The sequence below is a fragment of the Hemicordylus capensis genome, chromosome 1 (genome assembly GCF_027244095.1).
Source record: "Hemicordylus capensis ecotype Gifberg chromosome 1, rHemCap1.1.pri, whole genome shotgun sequence".
NCBI classification, from domain to species: domain Eukaryota; kingdom Metazoa; phylum Chordata; class Lepidosauria; order Squamata; family Cordylidae; genus Hemicordylus; species Hemicordylus capensis.
The window spans coordinates 235232506-235253284 of record NC_069657.1 but is presented as its reverse complement, the minus strand read 5'-3'; the positions used below and the strand labels follow the sequence as shown (position 1 = coordinate 235253284).

General features: G+C 43.1%; 1 protein-coding gene across 10 annotated transcripts in view; it reads left to right on the top strand.

Moving 5' to 3' along the window:
- SPAG16 (sperm associated antigen 16) overlaps positions 1-20779 on the top strand; it is a 754101-nt gene that overhangs the window by 20303 nt on the left and 713019 nt on the right. For 7 of the 10 annotated variants that reach the window (XM_053283351.1, XM_053283355.1, XM_053283350.1 and 4 more), the window contains exons 4-8: positions 895-1022; positions 5647-5784; positions 16782-16889; positions 19359-19476; positions 20152-20221. In XM_053283351.1, coding sequence (XP_053139326.1) covers positions 895-1022; positions 5647-5784; positions 16782-16889; positions 19359-19476; positions 20152-20221 — 562 coding nt within the window. The remainder of the gene's footprint in view (positions 1-894; positions 1023-5646; positions 5785-16781; positions 16890-19358; positions 19477-20151; positions 20222-20779) is intronic. The other 3 variants (XM_053283357.1, XM_053283358.1, XM_053283359.1) reach the window with 1 other exon arrangement.

Sequence of the window (20779 nt, the reverse complement as noted above, 5' to 3'; positions counted from 1 at the left end):
TACTTATTTTGTTACCACATTCTGGTGGCCTAGGGTGAATAACACTATCTTATAAAAGTGTGTGTGTGCGCGCGTGTGTGTGCACCTGCTACCATGCCATCTGTCTCCAGGTACCCAAAGCCTGAGTACTGTAATGGTAACTGATTCTGAGTAACAATTGTAACAAGATGCAGAATTTGGACTGGATAAAAATGGAAAGTCAAGCTGGGTGTCATAAATATAGTAATTCAAACTTAAGGACTTTATTATGTACAGGCTGAACAGGTGAGGTCTTGTATAGTTTTATTTCATTATTTTCAACTACAATTGGCAGTGCTTTTCTTTTATAGATATATCATACATCCCAATTTAGCAGTGGGGATCTGCCAAAGGAAAAAGGTTTGTTCATGTGCAGTAAATGGAGATGCAGAGGTGCATTTGCATTTATGTACTGGTGCTCCCGTGGGCCTCCTTGAAATAGCTGGATGTGTCTTTTGTTGCAGATATAGGAATGCACATTTCCAACCGGAGCCCATTTTTTCCATGTGAGATTAGCTGCATATTGTTAGAACTGGATTTGGGGGCAGTTTTTACTTGATTAAGAGTATTATCCTAGCCACACTTGCATGGGAATAAGCCCCCATGAAGTCAGAACTTCCTTCTGAATAAACATACTTCAGATTCAGCTGCATGACACCTGGGAAGAGCCTGCCATGTTATTTCAGTATGCATATTGAATGTGATATTCAGGAGGAATAAACCACAAACCTTTCAGGAAGGTCCTGACACAACCCCCATTAAGTTACTATAATAGTCCCGCCCAGGATAAAGTTTCCTGTGACTGAAAGATGGTTTCTTGAAAGGAATAGTGAGGCAAACAGCAGGATGACCTTTTAAAAGACATTTTCTTTTTAGGCTCAGCAACCAGGCCAGATAAGTAAGCATTCGCTGTCTGAAATACCTGAAGTTGTGGATGATTTTCTTTGCAATTTCCTAATCAGAATGGGGATGACCAGGACATTGGACTGTTTTCAGACTGAATGGTAATTATTATTTTTTAAAGCCTTTCAACTACAAACCTGTGGAAATAAATCTAGCAAGTGCATATGATCTTGAGCATAAATCTAACCAGTGCAGAGGGCGTGAAAGGCAAGTGACATTTTCTCACACTTGTTTGTAAGTTTGGTAAGATAAGGAATTGCAAGAATCTCTATGCACTTGTCTGAGGGCTTGAAGGTGAGGTGGAGTTTTCTCTCACTTACATGGAGGTTTCGGAGGAGCTAAAAACAGCAGGATTTTTTTCTTGCTATTCTCTTCTTTATGCAAACCTCTGTACAAATGAGAGGAGACCTGGCCACTCTTCCAAGTCCTCTTGTGCTTGCTGGAGGCTTTGGGAAAGTGGTGGAGTTTTATTCCACTAAGCAAGAGTTTGGAGAATTGACAGAACGTACTTATTGCCTTCTCCAAGTTGCAACACACATAAGCTTTCAGGGGCAACTGAGAGTCCTCCTTGCTGGACCCCTAGGCCATTCACCCCTGTTGATACGTTGAGTGGAATTCTGGATGCCTGCTTCCTTCTTACACTGTGGTGGTGGGTTGTCCATGGAGTGGATTTTTAAATGTCTGCATCACAGCCAAGAGTTTTGGCAGAAACTGCACATTTTCAGATTTGTCTCTGCCAGCCAGAGAATGTGAGAATTCTTTAATAAAGACTGTTCCATGCTATGAGTTCAACTGGGCAATATTCTAGATCCTTTGCTTATAGTCTGAGAAGTACCTGAACAACAATTTTCAAGATCAGTGTTTAGGGTGTTAAAGAACTATGTTTAATAGCTTGCGGGCTAATGTCCTATACATGTATTTCATAGATGTTTTAAAATTGCTTTTAAATTGTTAATTGGCATCATTAATAAGTGAAAGCAAATTACAGTTATCAAATTTCTCTTTGTACAAGTATCTTTCTCTTGCTAATATACAGCTGATCCATGCTGTGATCAAACTCTAATGGGATTTGAAATGAGAAAATAATTAATGCTGGGAAAGTTGATTCATTTACACCTATAAGAGCTTAGCTCATTTATTAAATGACCCTTTTAGATATGAAAGCCTGTTTAAGAATTAATCTTTAATTAAATTAGGCAAGGTAATTAATGTGTTTATATCACAGCTTGAGAATTCTATTTTGACTACCTATTTAAATATAAAAGTTTCATCTTCTATTTTCATATTAATGTTTTAATTGAAGTATAAAATAATTATATTTTCCTCATAACAGTGAATGGTGCAGTATTGTATAAATCAAATTTTCATCATAGAAATTAATTATACAGTTAAGCATTTAAAATTACACTTGAAATACCTTTGGATTATAATGTTGTTAAACTTTATATTTATGTTATGTTATGCTCCCCCCCACCCCCCGATATTTTTTGTCAAAAGCACAGAACTGAATAATGACATCTGAGGGCTGATTAACTACAAATAAAAACTTTAGAACATTACTTAAATCCAAACTTTTATAATTACACAAGTCTCATTTTGCAATTATAATATATTAAGTAAATTACATGGATTCACAAAAATTGAAATTCACATTATTACATAATTACTTTTACTGGTATTGTGGTAGCAAACATAACTTGTCCCCTTAGCTAAGCAGGGTCTACCCTGGTTGCATATGAATGGGAGACTTGATGTGTGAGCACTGCAAGATATTCCCCTCTGGAAATGGAGCTGCTGTGGGAAGAGCAGAAGCTTCCAAGTTCCCTCCCTGGCATCTCCAAGATAGGGCTGAGAGAGATTCCTGCCTGCAACCTTGGAGAAGCTGCTGCCAGTCTGGGTAGACAATACTGAGCTAGATAAACCAATGGTCTGACTCAGTATACAGCAGCTTCCTATGTTCCCATGTACTTTTGCGTTGAAATTTTGCCTGCTTTTTTGTGAGGGACTGGAGAATAAGGACTGGAAATTATGGAAACGCGTGTGAGGTAGAGACAATGAGAAAGGCTGAGAGGAGTGTTAAATGAAGACATTCTCTGACTGATGAAATCCCAGCACAGATCTTCAGTCCCCTCCCACCCATGGAGGGTGAAAATAAGTGGCGGTGTGGCGGGAAGCTCACAGCAAAAAAACCCACAACCTGAGAAGTGGCAGCTCCTTTTCTTTCCACTGTGGGAAGAAGAGGAACTGCTGTTGCCAAATGTTTTGGTGCCAACTTATCCTCCACCCATCACTTAATGGACTTTCGCCCAAAGACCGCTGCAGTATCTCATGTATCATATAAATGGCATAGTATTTTGGTATTTCTTATAGCTCTTGGTCAGAATTAGTAATCTTTCTGTTCCTAGGATTTCAAGATTTGAATTTTTTGGCTGTTTCAAGGTCACATTCAGGAGATGCAAAGTGGTGTTAAAAGGGGGTTGTGTTTATCTGCGGGTGCTTTGTGTATTACATTCATGATTGGACTGGCTGCAATCTTTTGTGGTTTTCTTTGTTTTACTCCATGATCCACTGATATCTGTTAATTTTGCAAAGCAATTTTTGTGGGGCAGATATGGCATTACAAATCTGTGGTAAGTTATCCTAAGTATGAGTTCTTGCTTAAGGATGTAAGTAATGCCTTGCAGCCTCAGATAAAGGGTTACCTAGTCCAATGTTTTGTGCAAGCTGAGCAACCACCAGGTATTTCCCAGACAATAGGCTTTGCTGTGGCAGGGGCGTAACTGTAAAAGGGCAAGGGGAGACAGTTGTCTCAGGGCCCACTGCCTTGGGGGGCCCACCAGAGGCAAGTCACATGACTGACTTCCCCAGCCGCACACCCGCCCGGGCTTCCTTCAGTTGTATTCATCCTCCAAAATTGATGTGAGCGTTAAGACCTGGAGCTACCAGAACAGCAGGTCCTTCTCTAGTACCATTAAATGACTTGCATCGTCCACAATTCACAAAACTTTTAAAAAAATAATTTAAGAAAATGTTTTATTGTGGCACTCTATATCTATATCTATATCTATATCTATATCCTATATACAGGTGAAACTCGGTAAATTAGAATATCGTGCAAAAGTCCATTAATTTCAGTAATGCAAATTAAAAGGTGAAACTGATATATGAGACAGACGCATTACATGCAAAGCGAGATAAGTCAAGCCTTAATTTGTTATAATTGTGATGATCATGGCGTACAGCTCATGAAAACCCCAAATCCACAATCCCAGAAAATTAGAATATTACATGGAACCAAGAAGACAAGGATTGTAGAATAGAACAATATCGGACCTCTGAAAAGTATACAGTGTACTGTGCTTGATTGGCCAGCAAACTCGCCTGACCTGACCCCATAGAGAATCTATGGGGCATTGCCGAGGAAGGATGAGAGACATGAGACCAAACAATGCAGAAGAGCTGAAGGCTGCTAATGAAGCATCCTGGTCTTCCATAATACCTCATCAGTGCCACAGGCTGATAGCATCCATGCCACGCCGCATTGAGGCAGTAATTGCTGCAAAAGGGGCCCAAACCAAGTACTGAATACATATGCATGCTTATACTTTTCAGAGGTCCGATATTGTTCTATTCTTCAATCCTTGTCTTCTTGGTTCCATGTAATATTCTAATTTTCTGGGATTGTGGATTTGGGGTTTTCATGAGCTGTACGCCATGATCATCACAATTATAACAAATTAAGGCTTGACTTATCTCGCTTTGCATGTAATGCATCTGTCTCATATATCAGTTTCACCTTTTAATTTGCATTACTGAAATTAATGGACTTTTGCACGATATTCTGATTTTCCGAGTTTCAACTGTATATGCTTTTTGTTACCACTATTCAGCCTCATTTAAGATTTCTTTACTTCATGAGCTGAGCTTCAGTGGGGGGGGGGGCATTTTAAAATCTTATCTCTGGGCCCACTCCAACCTTGCTACGCCCCGTCTGTGGGTTTACTGCGAGGCTTTACTTTGAGTCCCCCCCAAAACTGACGCAAAAAGTGGATTTTAAAACCCTGGATATAAATTGGGCTGCACACTAATGCACAATGAAAAACCTGAATTGTGTGAGAAGTGCTCCCTGATGGCTTGCAGGGACTTGAGGGTAAATTTGGTCAATATGTGAATGCACACCTCGATTCCAGAGGAGATGTGATGAAAAACTTGCAGGCACTTTCTTGGTAAAATTTCTTGGTAATCACAGCTTTCAGAGATTGGTCAGTGATCCACTTTCTGCCCACCCTTGATCTCATTGCTCTCTTTCAAAGTTGAGTGAAATAACTTCCTTGGCAATTGTCTGTGTTCAGAAGTATCATATGTAACCACACAACACACATTTACTGCTTGAGTTTTCTTTCCAACTGTTGTTAGATAATTAGAACCTTCTTGCTCTTTCTTGCATTACAAAGTGTTCCAAGAATGTTTTGATGGCACTGTAAGACCCTCCCCATATTATTATTTCTCTCTCCTTGAATTCTGATAAAAGTGAGAAGAGACAATATTCTAACAATATTTTGGTAAGGAAGCATGTTGCATTCAATCCATGGGACTGCCTTCTGTGTGTGGCATTTCCCTTAGTAGTGGAAGAATCCTGTTGCTGCCCTATGAAGAAATGGCCTTTCAGATCCTTGTGGCCACGAGAAGCAAAGTAAGAAACAGTATCCATTCTTTTAATTTTAGGTATGAGCTGATGCAAAGAGGTGTGCTTGAACCTAAGGATGTTGGATTTGTTCCAGATGCGTACACCTGCAATCAACATTTGGACAGAGAAAACAAATATTTAAAGAAGGAAATGGAGAACTATAAACTTGCAGCCAAGTATGTCGCCACTGTTGTAAATATGTCTTTTGCATTTCACTTGGGACTAGATCCTGCCAAGTTAAGCACAATTAAGTCCCATTAATATCGATGGGCGAGTTAGGTATGTGTTCAGCTCTCTCAAATTTATTTATTTACAGAATTTATTAATGGCTCTAATTGCAAGAACTTTAAGTAGTTAAATCAATGGGATTTGAAAGTAGTTAAGCCTTACTGGATTGTGCCTACATAAAATGCAATAAGGAAGTTCAATTAAATAGGCTTTTGGAGTTTAAGGTTCAAAGTACCACCTTGTTAGGGGCTAGCTAGCAAGACTCAGAGCTGGGGCATGTCCAAAGATAACCAAAAGACTTCACAAAATCTCAGGCTTATGATCATTCTTGTCATATATAATTTCTGATCTGGAGGCCCTGCAGCTGTTGTTGGCCTACAACTCCCATTATCCTTGCCTATTGGCTGTTATTACTGGGGATGATGGAAGCTGTAGGCCAACAAGAGCTGAAGGGCCACATTTTGACATACCTACTTGACATGCAAAAATAATTAAATGGGCTAAGGAACAATCCGGGAAGTAGGAATCTAATATTCAAACAGAGCAGTGTTCTGGATATGGGGGTGGGGGTGGGGGTAGATAATGGATATTAGGGTAGCCAGAAAGAGAATTAATCTGGAGAGCAAAGCCTCTGTTCAGGCTTCTATTATCCAATTTTAATGGTTCTCTGCTAACTCATTCTGTCCTCCTGGGCAGAAAATGGCCGTGTAGTATGCTTTTTCAATGATAGCATTTTCCATCGTAAAAGTATATTTGGGGATATGTACTTTCTTCGCAGAATGGGGACAAAGGAAAGAAAAACAAGCAATAGTTTAATCCCCACTCGGGGCACACCTAGATGATTTTGGCACCCAGACCAGCCCTTCTGCGAGGTCCCCCCCGCCAGGTGCTCCCCCACTGCGCAGCCCCCAAAACCTACTTGGGGGGGGGGCTCCTGCTGAGGCTAACATATGTGTTTTTGTTTTTTTTTTAAACAAAGCCGCCACGTGGCTGAGGGGTGGCTGCAGGGGGGGGGTGCAAGCCAAGTAGTCAACCTCCTACCCCCTTCTGGTGGTGGCGGCAGCAGCGGCGGCGATGGGGGGAGTGACCGTTAGATACGGCTGCTGTGAACTGCGAGGCATGCCTGTGCAGATCGTCGCAAGCCTGTCACAGTGTGGGATACACATAAAAGACACAACTAAATACAACAGCAAATATGCCACAATAATATGGCATTCCATGATTACATACTCTGCTGTAACCAATGCATATGAGAAAGGAATTGTTTTTTTCTTTTGAATCCTGCCGATTTTGAAAACGCAAAATGTCAATATTGGATCTTTAAGTTGGCTATATAAACAGGAAGCTTCATAACGTTATTGATTTGGTTTTGAGAGTGTGTACAATATAGGGAAATTTACAAAATACTAAATAATTCACATTTTATGTTAGAGGGAAAAATCCATTATGCTAGAGAGAGGCAGCAGTAAGCTGTCCTTAGAGATCCATTCATCTTTGTAAAGTGTTTGTTGCATCTGTCTTGGCATTCATTCCTGGCACAAAATGAACTTGCCTGGGTTCAGTCATACACACTTGCAGGGGAAAGTGTATTAGGATGCAGTAGTTTTGTGAATGCAGTACTCCTCAGAGTGCTGATATGTTGGCGGGTGGTGGGGTGGGGGGATTGCGCTTTTCTCTGGACATTTCAGAGATGTTAACCATGCTTGTGATGTGCTCGTAGAACTCAGAAGCAAGAACACACTGAGCAGCAGGATTCAGTTTCCCCTCAACCCAGCCTCCTTAGTAACTGTAATCTAACTAGCTGGTCTTGTGGTAGCAAGCATGACCTGTTCCCTTACATAAGCAGGGTCTACCCTGGTTGCATATGAATGGGAGACTTGATGTGTGAGCACTGTAAGATATTCCTCTTAGGGGATGGAGCCACTCTGGGAAGAGCAGAAGGTTGCAAGTTCCCTCCCTGGCATCTCCAAGATAGGGCTGAGAGAGATTCCTGCCTACAACCTTGGAGAAGCTGCTGCCAGTCTGTGAAGACAATGCTGAGCTAGATGGACCAAGGCTCTGACTCAATTTAAGTCAGCTTCCTATGTTCCTATGATATAATAAGGAAATCATTTAAATTATTGTCTATTTTGATTTCTTCCACCCTAAATTTTCATATTAGCTGAAGTGCCAAGTGCTATGACAAGAATGGAAAGGACAAAGTAGCTTCTTCCGATGAGAAACATATGTCAGAGAAACTGCCAGATGATAGTACAAAAGTTTGACCTGCCTGTTTGAAACCTATTGCTCAGTTAAGTTCAGATAAATTTGATTGTTATAAATAAAAGTAGGCTATAAAACCTACTTTTATTTATAACAATAAAAGCAGAATATTATTGAAAAACTCTTGATTGACATTAAGAAGGCTCAGTCAAACTCCACTTTGTGCCACTGTTTGCTAACATAGACCTCACTTCTGGGCTGACCCCAGGGACTGCATCCCACCTGGAACTGAGCCCCCACCCAGCCCAACCCATTTGGCAGCACCTTTTCCCAACGGATGTCAGATTAAATTAGTCATAACTAAACTCCATTTAAATTACTAACCTGAATGACACAATCACAGGAATCATGGTTGAATGCTGATTATGATTACCCACATTGGTGTGATCATGTGAACCCATGCCACACTGGGAGTTCCATCCCGAAGCAGAAACTAGCATTTATCATCTAAGATCTGAATAGTGTGGTGGAGCTTGGGATGTTCCAAACCAAGATCCACTGGTAGTGTGAATGCACACCTCTCACCTATCTTGGTCACCTGCATACTACACACCCTCACCAGTACATCCACCGTAGTAACCTCCACCTAGAGCAGATGCTACACACAGCAGATGCTCTAGCATCCCGACCCTACTCCATGGTTCCCAATCCCCAAGACCTTTGTCTAAACTCTGCTTGGCAACACACCACACCACACCTATCTGTTTCACTGCCCACACTCCCACCCCCCAAGCCACAGCACACTATGCTATGGCCGGCACTCCCACATCTGGCAGATGACCTGGTCACCCATGCTACATCAGCCGGCTCTATTGCCTGTGGGACCAGTGACAGTGGGGTGCTGCTTGCCCACTTGGGAAGACGGGGGGGGGGGATGTATGGGATGTATTTGTGCAACATGTGACTGGGTAGGGACAAAGCTGGGATATGTTGGACAGGTGGCTCCTGGTCTCCCCTCCTCCAAGGATGCCCGAAACATAGGAACATAGGAAGTTGCCATATACTGAGCCAGATCATTGGTCCATCTTGCTCAGTATTGTCTACACAGACTGGCAGTGGCTTCTCCAAGGCTGCAGATAGGAATCTCTCCCAGTCCTATCTTGGAGATGCCAGTGAGGAAACTTGGAACCTTCTGCTCTTCCCAGAGTGGCCCCATCCCCTAAAGGGAATATCTTCCAGTGCTCACACATCAAGTCTCCCATTCATATGCAACCAGGGTGGACCCTGCTTAGCTAAGGGGACAAGCTATGCTTGCTAGCACAAGATCAGTTCTCTTCCTTATAAGTTCTTGGTTATAAGGGGTTCCCAAGGATTGTTGATCTTTATCCTTAAATCAATGAAGTCAGGAGCTTGAAACCCTTTTCTAAACATTGCACTTCCTGTGTGTGGCACTGGGTATGGTTCAGATCAGGCAGAGGACAATTTGGGAGGAGATACCAGGTTAATGGGAAGGGGAAATTGATGGGTCATCATTTGTCATACACCCCCTTGGTATGACAGCCAGAGAGCAATGAGTCCCTGGATCAGGTTTCCACCCCTTGCCTCTGGCCAACTGCTCTGGTCACAGTGGCTGGTGGCTGGGAATGTGTCCCTCCATGCCTTCCACTCTCAGGCAGCACCTCTGCCTATCTTGCCCGCTGGCACTGTTCCCCGTAGGCACTGGTGGAGCGGCGGCGGCCCCTGTCCAGCTCATTGGCAGTGACTCCCGCCACCTCAGCCACGCCCCCTGGGTCTAATGTCACATACGGGGGCATGGTTGGGGCACCAGGTGCAGACCATAAATGTGGCGGTCCGGGTTGTTTTAACCCCCCTGTGCAATAGTGGCTCCGCCCTTGCCCGTAGGGTGCCAGACACCAAGGGTTTAGATAGGGCTTGCTGATTGCACAGCTAACCTGCCGGGTCAGCCCTTTTCTGCTCAGCAGCTTTGCTCCCTCCCTGCTGGGGTGGTTCCCAGGTCAGGCAGCTCACAATCGAACTGAGCAGAAGGTGGCAAGGAAGGGTTTAAAGTACCTGCTGCTCATTTGGATGCCTCCCTCACCTCCGTGGTTGGGCCAAGCAGTTCCTGACATAGTCTGGAAGGTCCCATGGGCATTTGAGAGCACTTGGAGCTGGTGCAGCCAACCCACTGTATTTTGGGGGCCAATGGGATTAGGGCTGGTGGCATAATGAAGCGATGCCTGACTGAGGTGGAGGCTGATAAGGCATTTGGGCCCTTGGATGACCAGATAGGTGTGGGCAGGGCTGATGGTGGCCACACAAAGCCATTGCCTGGCCCATGCAAGTGATCATGTGTGGCCCATGCATGTGATCATGGGCAGAGGGCTCCTGTAGGGATAGTGGTTGTCTCCTTTGCATTGCAGTCCATCTCAGCTACAATCCTCCAGAACTGCCCACAATTGTGAGAACTTGCCCACTGATTTCAATCATGCTTAGTCCTGCCTAATTTAGTCTGGATCCTGTCTAATGTACTGCATTATGAATGCAGAGTTTTCAGCATATTGAATTACATGTTATGTTTAACTATGACTGAGGATTAGTTGGCAAGTCAAACTAAAATGAAATGGTAATGAGTTATTTAGATGTCTCTGAATAGCTGAAAGCCCAACTCTGAAGGCTTCTATAATTCTATTTATTTGGCATAAACGCCGGATTTCAGGTTAAAGCGTTCTCCCACCAAGGGCAGGAGGGAATAACAGACTAAATCTGTGTAGGTTTGGAAGAAGCTGGAGCAGGTTGGGTATTATCCTTGGTTTGACCCAACAATATCTACTGCTTTGGCTTAAATCTTCACAAAGCCTCCCCTGAGCTGACTTCTCCCAGATCATTTTATCCCCCCCCAACTGTTCATTTATTCATTTGGAATACTTATATATCCTTTTAAACACAATGTTCACAAAATGGTTTTCATAGCAAAGGAATGAAAAACAAACTGATTCCCTGTTTTAAAGGGGCTCACAGTCTTAAAACAGAAATAGCAAGGTGAAACCAGAAACATCAATTGGAAAAGAAGCTATGCTGGACTTAATAGGGACAGCTATTCCCCCCATCCCCTGCTAAAGATAAGAGCACTACTACTTGAAAGATACTACGTTTCTCAGAGAACAGGGGTTACCATCTTCTTAAAACCCCCAGACCTTGGCCTCCCTGAGCTAATTAAAGTGAACCCAGATCGGTGGGCTCTAGTGGTGTGCACGAACCGGTCCGGAGGCCATGTTGGAGGCCTCTGAACCGGTTCAGAAACAGACCGGTCCGGTGGGGGGGGGTTCTATCTTTAAGGGCGGGGGGGGTAGAACTTACCCCTCCCGCCGCTCTTCCCCCTCCGGCGCTGCGGTAAAATTTCAAGTTTTCGGGGCGGCAGCGTTCTTCCCTGCCGCCCCGGCCCCCGTCGTTGCCCAGAAGAAGCCTTCATATCAAACACGCATGCGCGCGTCGCGGTGCGCACGCGCCTGGCAGTGCCATGCACGCGTGCCGCATACATCACACGCACGCTGCGTGTGACGTATGCGGCGCGTGTGCGCACGGTGGCACCAGGCACGCGCGCCGCGCACATGCGTGTTTGATATGAAGGCTTCTTCCGGGCAACGACGGGGGCCGGGGCGGCAGGGAAGAACGCTGCCGCCCCGAAAACTTGATATTTTACTGCAGCGCCGGAGGGGGAAGAGCGGCGGGAGGGGTAAGTTCTACCCCCCCGCCCTTAAAGATAGACCCCCCCTTGCCGGTCCGGACGGATCCGGACCGATGCACACGCCTAGTGGGCTCCCCTTTTAGCATCCCTATTCACACATATTAGGACCATAGGAAACTGCCTTATATTGAGTGTCAGACCATTGGCCAATCTAGCTCAGTATTGTCTATGCATACTGACAAAGGCTTCTCCAAGGCTGCAGTCAGGAGTCTCTCTCAGCCCTGTCTTGAAGATGCCCAGTGAGGGAATTTGGAAGCTTCTGCCTATAAGCATGCAGGTGCCTTCCCAGAGCAGCCCCTTCCCCTAAGGGGGAAGATCTTACTGTGCTCACATGTAGTCTCCCATTTAAATAGAAAACAGGGCAGATCTTGCTTAGCAAAGAGAACAATCCATGCTTGCTACCAAGACCAGCTCTTGTGGTAGCTAGTACAGGGTGCAGTATTTCTCTACAAGTACAAGTGAAACTCGGAAAATTAGAATATCGTGCAAAAGTCCATTAATTTCAGTAATGCAAATTAAAAGGTGAAACTGATATATGAGACACACGCATTACATGCAAAGCGAGATAAGTCAAGCCTTAATTTGTTATAATTGTGATGATCATGGCGTACAGCTCATGAAAACCCCAAATCCACAATCCCAGAAAATTAGAATATTACATGGAACCAAGAAGACAAGGATTGAAGAATAGAACAATATCGGACCTCTGAAAAGTATAAGCATGCATATGTATTCAGTACTTGGTTTGGGCCCCTTTTGCAGCAATTACTGCCTCAATGTGGCGTGGCATGGATGCTATCAGCCTGTGGCACTGATGAGGTATTATGGAAGACCAGGATGCTTCATTAGTGGCCTTCAGCAATTCTGCATTGTTTGGTCTCATGTCTCTCATCCTTCTCTCGGCAATGCCCCATAGATTCTCTATGGGGTCAGGTCAGGCGAGTTTGCTGGCCAATCAAGCACAGTACACTGTATACTTTTCAGAGGTCCGATATTGTTCTATTCTACAATCCTTGTCTTCTTGGTTCCATGTAATATTCTAATTTTCTGGGATTGTGGATTTGGGGTTTTCATGAGCTGTACGCCATGATCATCACAATTATAACAAATTAAGGCTTGACTTATCTCGCTTTGCATGTAATGCGTGTGTCTCATATATCAGTTTCACCTTTTAATTTGCATTACTGAAATTAATGGACTTTTGCACGATATTCTAATTTTCCGAGTTTCACCTGTAGTTCAAGTAAATTTTACTTGCTTTTAAAAATCTTAAGCAATTGTCTCCAGATCTCCTCTGTGAGCCCTGTTCTCAATAAACTGGGGTTCTCTGCTAAATAAGGGATTGACTCAAATTCTCCTCCTCAGCTACTCACTCAAAGCCACTTTGAAGACAAGCTTCCTTAGCCAGCAGGGCCTAAGACAGCTCCACATGAAAAGGGAGCCTGACCTCTAGATGTGCCCTGTGTTTCACCCCCATCCCCAACCAAGAATGAAAAAGCTGCCTCTCTGAGCCCCTTAATATACTGATTGAACAGCATACATTCTCAAGGATTGGGGTCTCACGATAGTTGTCCCAATATATAAAAAAGACAACAAGAGTGACCCGGCTAATTAATTAGTCTACTGAGCATAGTGAGTAAGTTATATGCAAGGCATCTAAACGAAAAGATTGGTTGGAACTTGAAGGTCTACTTGGGGATGAGCAAGCTAGATTTAGATCTGGTCACTTGACCATTGATTGAGCAAAGCTTATTTAATAGATTTGTAAATCTAACTCTGCTTTATATGTGGCCTTTCTTGATTTTAAATTTGCTTTTGATTCCTTTGGGAAAAACTTAAGTTATCCATTGACAGGCATTTACTCTTTCTTATCCAGAAGCTGTATATGAACACTTCCCTAAGAGTGAGATGCCACCCGTAAGGGTTGCTCTTGAAAACGATTAACACCTATAAAAAACATTAAGTAGGGGTGTATCTTGGCACCTTTTAAATTTAATTTTGATATTAACTTGATGGCCAGAAGTTTAGACAACACACATTTTTATCCACCTAAAATTGTGGAAATTAATATCCTCATATTTTTGTATGCAGATGATGTGGCAGTCATTTTGCATACTGCAGTCGGTCTTAAAAGAGCTGTGAGATCTTTGATCCAGTACTGTAAAGGGAACAGGTTGGTTATCAACTTTCAAAAATAAAAAATCATGCTATTTGTGAGAAGATTGAGACTGCAAAAATGGATTGTTGAGGAAAACAGAATTGTACAGGTTCCTAATTTTAAATTTCTGGGAGCACTATTCCATTCAGTGGGGATTTGGAAGTCCCATATTGAGCATGTTATGTAAATGGCACTAAATTCTTCAATGGCCATTAAGAGGTATTTTTTTCATGAAAGGAGGAGAAATAATTCCAGCTTTAAAGCTCTTTGAGGCTAAAACCCTGGCCCAGATTCTACACGGGGCACAAACAGGAATTTATATTAATCAGGATGCCATAGGGACCGTTCAGACTAAATTCTTAAGGACCATCCTCTCTGCCCTTAAGATGTGTGTCTAATGCAGTACTCTGATTAGAGACTGGGATGCCCCAAATAGAGGTGAGGACTTGGAGGTATATAATCAGCTATTGGTTCAAGATTCATTTTTTTAAATGACAGGGTTACTTTCGCTAGTCCTGTCAGATAAACACTTGTCCAATTGGAAGTCTGGAATTGCAAAGAAGATACTTTTATATAGACTTTTGATAGAGTGCTTTACTTCTCTAGGATACGATCAGGCCAAACAAGTATTTCTTCAGAGGCTGAATGATATGGAATATCAAAATGAAGTTAATAGAATATTGCAGAATAAGAAGGTCTGGGCTGCAAATTCTGCCTGGGAACCTGTGAATTATTTAATGCTCACGTTTCCCAGGTTGCAACAGGAGTTCTTTAGGGCTTGATACAACATTCTCCCTCATGCACTTTTGCATGGTAGATATTCTAAAGTGCCACTAGCAGAGCGAACTTGTCTGTGTGGGTTGGAGGAGATTGAAACGATACAGCAAGTTTTGTTGTATTCCCCTTTTTATAAGGACTCATGCATGAAGTATATCACCCCCCTAATATCCAGGTAAATTGGTGGGCTTTATATCACGTTACTTCTTTCTGATACAAAACAATCTATAACTTGTATGTTAGCTAGGTTTTGTGTGGCAGTGGTGAAAACACAACAAATGATGCAGTTGTGAGCCAGTTGGTTCTGAATGTTTTTGTTCTTTTTATTACTATTAAACTTTGTAGCTGATCTTTGATCATAAATAAAGATTGTTGTTCTGGGCATAGCTCCCCTAAATGCCTGCCTTCAAGCAGTAATGGGATGGATGAGGGTTTGCATTTGAATGGGAGACTACATGTGAATATTGTAAGATATTCCCCTTAGGGGATGGGGCTGCTCTGGAAAGAGCATCTGCATGCTTGCCAGTGGCGGATCCTGACCGCCGCCGGCCTGTGTGTAGCCACAGTGGCGGCCCCGCTGACCCCGCCCACCGTGTCTGACGTCAGACGCGGGGGGTGTAGTCTGGCTCCCGAATGGAGCCTTGAGGCTCCATTTGGGAGTTGAAGTTTAACTCCTGAATGGGCCACGTGGCCCGCATGGCCCCCTCTCAGGAGCTAAACCTGCACCCCTGCGTCTGACATGGGTGTGTGTGTCGGAGCCGCAAGGCCCTGATTGGGCGCGGCCCAGGTTCTTTGAAACGATTGGCCCAATGCTGGCTCCATCCCTGATGCTTGCATGCAGAAGGTTCCAAGTTCCCTTCTTGAACATAAGAACAGCCCTGCTGGATCAGGCCCAAGGCCCATCTAGTCCAGCATCTCGTCTCACACAGTGGCCCACTAGATGCTGCTGGAAGCCTACAGGCAGGAGTTGAGGGCATGCCCTCTCTCCTGCTGTTACTCCCCTGCAACTGGTAACTCCAAGACAGGGCTGAGAAAGATTCCTGCCTGCAACTTTGGAGAGGCTGCTGCCAGTCTGTGTAGACTAGGGATGTCCGAACTGGTTTGACCCCGAACCAGTTCGATGTTGAACCAGTTTGGTTAGATGGAACTTCCTGTTCTGGACAGGGCTGCACTCCCCCTAAAGGAACAGAAACATAGCTTGGGAGTGCTTCTGGACCCAGGCCTCACCCTGGTGTCCCAGCTTTCTATCAGCTTCACTTGATACATCAGCTTCGTCTTTTCCTTTAAGATAATTATCTTAAAACTGTGATGCACTCACTGGTAACTTCTTGGCTTGACTACTGCAATGCACTGTATGTGGGGCTGCCTTCGTAAGTTGTTCGGAAACTTCAGTTAGTTCAGAATGCAGCGGCCCGATTGGTTTCCAGGGTTTCTCAGAGAGACCATCTTATGCCTGTTTTAAAACAGCTGTGCTGTCTGCCAGTGTGTTTCTGGGCAGAATACAAAGTTCTGGTAGTTACCTTTAAAGTACTAAATGGCTTAGGACCTGGACAGTGCATTCTTCAGCATGATCCCCTCCGCACATTATTGAGAGAACTCCGTCTCCATCTACTGCCAGCTTGTCTGGTGGTGACTCGGGATCAGGCCTTCTCTGTAGCTGCTCCTGTGCTCTGGAATGCTCTCCTTATGGGTATTAAAGCCTTAATATTAGCAGCCTTTAAAAGAGCCCTAAAAACATACCTTTTTAGCCTGGCTTTTAGTGAGCACTGAAACGGGTTTTCATTTTGTTTTAATGAGTTATCTGTTTTATCTGTTTTTATATTTGTGAACTGCCTAGAGCCATCTGGATGAGGCAGTATAAAAAGCTAATAAAAAAAAATAATAAAATATGTTTCTTCCTCTGGAACAAGATCTATATTTATCTGTCTGTTTTGGCAGCTATTGGCTGAACAGAGAGGAGCACCTCAGCCCAGGTGAATCTCTGGTTCTGTGTAGTCTTTGACCACACCACAAAGAACAGAAATCCACAGATAATTCCTCATTTCTGTTTTTCTGTCATGCAGCAAAGCTAAGGAAGTACTGATAAAAATGCAGAAAGAGCGGGACTTCCATAAAATGAACCATAAGCGAGTGGTCCAGGAAAAGAACAGGCTCATTAATGATATTAAAAGGTAAGTGATTACTAGCAGCTTCCTTAATCTACTTGGCAGGGCTCTACAAATTTTGGCTGGCTTTGATAGCCTGGCCACAACTGGTGGGTGTCAGTAGCCTGTCCCTGACCTCCTGGAGGGCAATGGAACAATCACCATAGCAAGGGTTGCGAGTAGAGTTATTAAGTTGTATCAACACTAGGCAATGAATTTTTGATACATGTATGGGAAACTGTTCATCCAATGCTGGATTACCAGCATAGCTATGCAGTTTACAGATGATCTTGATACACCAATGTTTTGTGGAGTTAGATGTTGGAAATTGAAGTGGTGAAGTTGGTGGGTCTGAGGACAGCTGATGAGATGCAGGTGAAAGAGTATACAAGCTGTTCCAGTTAGGACCAGTGTTCCCTCTAACAGGGATTCCCAGATGTTGTTCACTACAACTCCCAGCATCCCCAGCTGCAATGGCCCTTGACTGGGGATTCTGGGAGAATCCCCAGTCATCTGGAACAACGTCTGGAAATTCTTCTTAGAGGGAATTTCTTGTTAGAGGGAATTTCCAACAACGTCTGGAAATTCTTGTTAGAGGGAACACTGGTTAGGACAGCTCTTTTTCAAGCAGAACACAAAAGTGTCTAATTCTATTTGTTTGTTGATTTCATTTATATACTGGCTTTTTCCCAAATGGAGTTCAAGGTGGCTTTTAATGGGGTTCCAAGAGTGGTGGTAATGGTCTATTCAAAACAGTATCAGATGTACCTAGGTTTGGCGCATGTCCTACAAGGTTGGTGAGTCTCTTCTCTTGGGGTACTCTAAGCTATGAGTAGCTGTGCTTTTTCTTGTTATTGCATTGCATGGGGAACTGAGCTTGAGCATTTCATAAGGACAGCCACTAACTGTTCATGAGAATGCAGGGACTGTCATGAAGGCTGTTTTTTCCCTTTTCTGTACACTGCTGCTATTTCATGTGCTACAGGGTTCTAAGGTGAAAAGTAGGGATGTGTGAGCTGGCTCCAACCAGCTCAGTTTGGGCCCAGTTTGCAGGTGCCATGGACATTAAATTTGGATTTTAAAAAGGTGGAGTTACTGCCACCTCAAAAATGGCCACTGTGTGCTCATAGAGGACTGAAATGGCCCTGAAATGGGACAAACCAGCCCATAGGAGACTGTGAGGAGGCCAGTGGGAGAGGGGAAACTGCCAGAGGCCCCCCCCCGACCACCATCACAGCACCCCCCTAGGCCACCAAAGCCCTTGGTGGCGGTAAGTCTGACTTTTTTTGGGGGGGAACCACAAATTTAATGTTTATTGCACCCCCGAATCGGGCCAAAACAGTTTGAATTCAAACCAAGCCAGGCCCCCATTCGGGGGCACCCAAACTAAACATGCCCAGTCTTATTTGAGTCTAGTTCAGACTCAAACTGAACTAGACAAACTGGTTTTGTCCACATCCCTAAAATGGTAGGAGCTGCAGGTGAAAACTCACAACATACTACTATCAGCAGCCGCACTTAGTATTTTAACAAAATTATCTTGACCCTCAATACGTTCCTACATCATCTTACTGATTTGCCATGGCTACCACTGTGATTGCTGATCTTTTGTATTATTCTTCTGTCCCCTTTCTGGCCTCTCTTCCCTGGGATTTCTTAATGCTTCTGCTGAGAATGTTTGTGGTCTGTCCTGCAGCCTGATCTCTTACCTGTTTCCTGTCTTGTTGCTCTTCTGGACTGACGAATCCAAACCATGAATGTAATGGAAGCAAGGCACTACTAACTTGGTTTCCCTTGCAGGCTGATTCAGAAGATACCTCCTTTCATGAAGGTGCAGCCTGTGCAACCACAGCCTTTTGTCTGATCCAGTGACTTTATAGTCTTGCCTTGCTATGATAGGATCTGAAGTGCATATTTGATTTATTGTTTGATTTTTATATTTTAATGTATAATCTCTTCTCATTATAAGACATCATCTCTGGTGTTTTTTGTTTTAGTTAGAAAAACTAATTAACATTTTGTTAAATTATGTGTGCTAAACATTTTTTCATGACTTGTATAGCAGATATACACACAAGTTTGTAATGAAAGCCCAAGTTTCTAGTTAATAAGTTGGAACATTCCAACTGTAGATTTCACTGTAATTAATATTAGGAACTCATGTTGTAGTTGATCTCTCTAAACTACTAATTTGCTTAGCTGTCAAATCATATGTTCATTTTATCTGTGCCCATGGCATAACATTCATCAGCAAGAAGGAAGCAAAGATTAATAAGGGCCAATGTATTTAATTCCTTAAGCATACTTTGATTACGAAGATTACTGTAAAACTGCATTTTGGCCGATAAATTTGAAAGGTCATGGCGGCTGACAGAAAGAGTTCTGCAAAAGAGAGAGGGCTTTTTTGTACAATAAAGAGTTAAATGCTATAGAAATGTTTCCCCTCATGTGTAGTGACCTTTCTATAATTTCCTTGAATCTCTTTATTGTTTGTAGGCTGAAGACACATTATGCATCATATGAGCCAATGTTAAGGCAGCTGAATGAAAAATACGAGGTCCTAATAAGAGAGAAAATGCTAACAAGCTTGGAAAGAGACAGAGCTGTTGGGCAGGTAAAACCTGAATTACTTGACCTACAGATTCATGCAGACCACTGACCTTTTTTCACATACTTGATTGTAAATATTGGTTTTTAGTCTTTATCCTGTGCCATCCCCTTGAGTCCTTGCATTCCTTTGCAAAATACCTTTGCAAAATCATGCACCCCAGCTCTCCTTGCAAGTGATCCTGAGAGAGCAGAAGGCTGATTTACCCCACTTTAATCACCTTGCCTGAGAGTGGGTTCAGACATAATGGCGGCAAGTAAGTACAGAAGAACAGTACAGAAGTACAGTTCCCAGTGTGCATATGCTCCCACAACTTCTGCTTTTGTTGGGTTTTTTTTTGGTCTTTAGCTGGAAATGTCAGGCGGAGCTGTTGAACGAATGTCAGGCAGAGGTGGAACTGACATTCACCACCCAACATTTCTGGCTTCAGATGACATGGAAGCAGTGTCAGTAGCGGGAGTGCGTGCCTACTGGGAACCAGAAGTTCTTCTGTACTTACTTGCTGTCATTACTTCTGAACCTGCCCAGAGTATATGGACATTATTGGTAAAAGAGTCACTAATCTCTGTTGCTTAGTACATACTCTGATTCTTACCACACAGATATTTTAGACAAATTAATTTATTTATGTAAATGAGTAATGTTCTCTTTTTTCTAATCCCCCCCCCTTCCATTGTTCAGATTACAGGCTTGCAAGCCACCTTACAAAGTTTAGAATCTGGAAGCAACATTCTTATTCATGGGACTAGAGGTAAAAAAAATTCTATATACAGAAAGTCAAAATATGGAGAAAAATATTTGCATTTCAGATACTGTGCAAATCAATGGAAATTCAGAATACAAATATGATGAATATTTATATACCGCTTTTCAGCAAGTTCCCAGAGTGGTTTACATAGATATATGGATTGAATCTAGAATATGTAGTAAAGTTACACTTCAAAGGGCAGAGATTTTCATTGTCAGTAGGTACAACTATCTCATGTTGAGGGACCAACAACAATAGACCGTGATGGGTTAGGGCAGGAATATGTAGATCATTCTTCACAAAGATGGAATTCCTTGCCCAGTTGAACTGGTTTAGGATATCAGTGGTTGGTTCTCTAATACTAATCAACTTCCTTTGATTGTTTGTGAATAGGGATTATTCTAGGGATGAGATAGTCCCATCATATGATTAAAAAAATATGATGGGTTCCATTTAGTCCACTAGCAGACACAGTGCCCGCATACAGAGGAACTCCCATCGGGCTCAACCAAGCCCTTAATCCCCTTTCCTCTTCATGGTGTGTGGGTGAGTGAGTGAGAG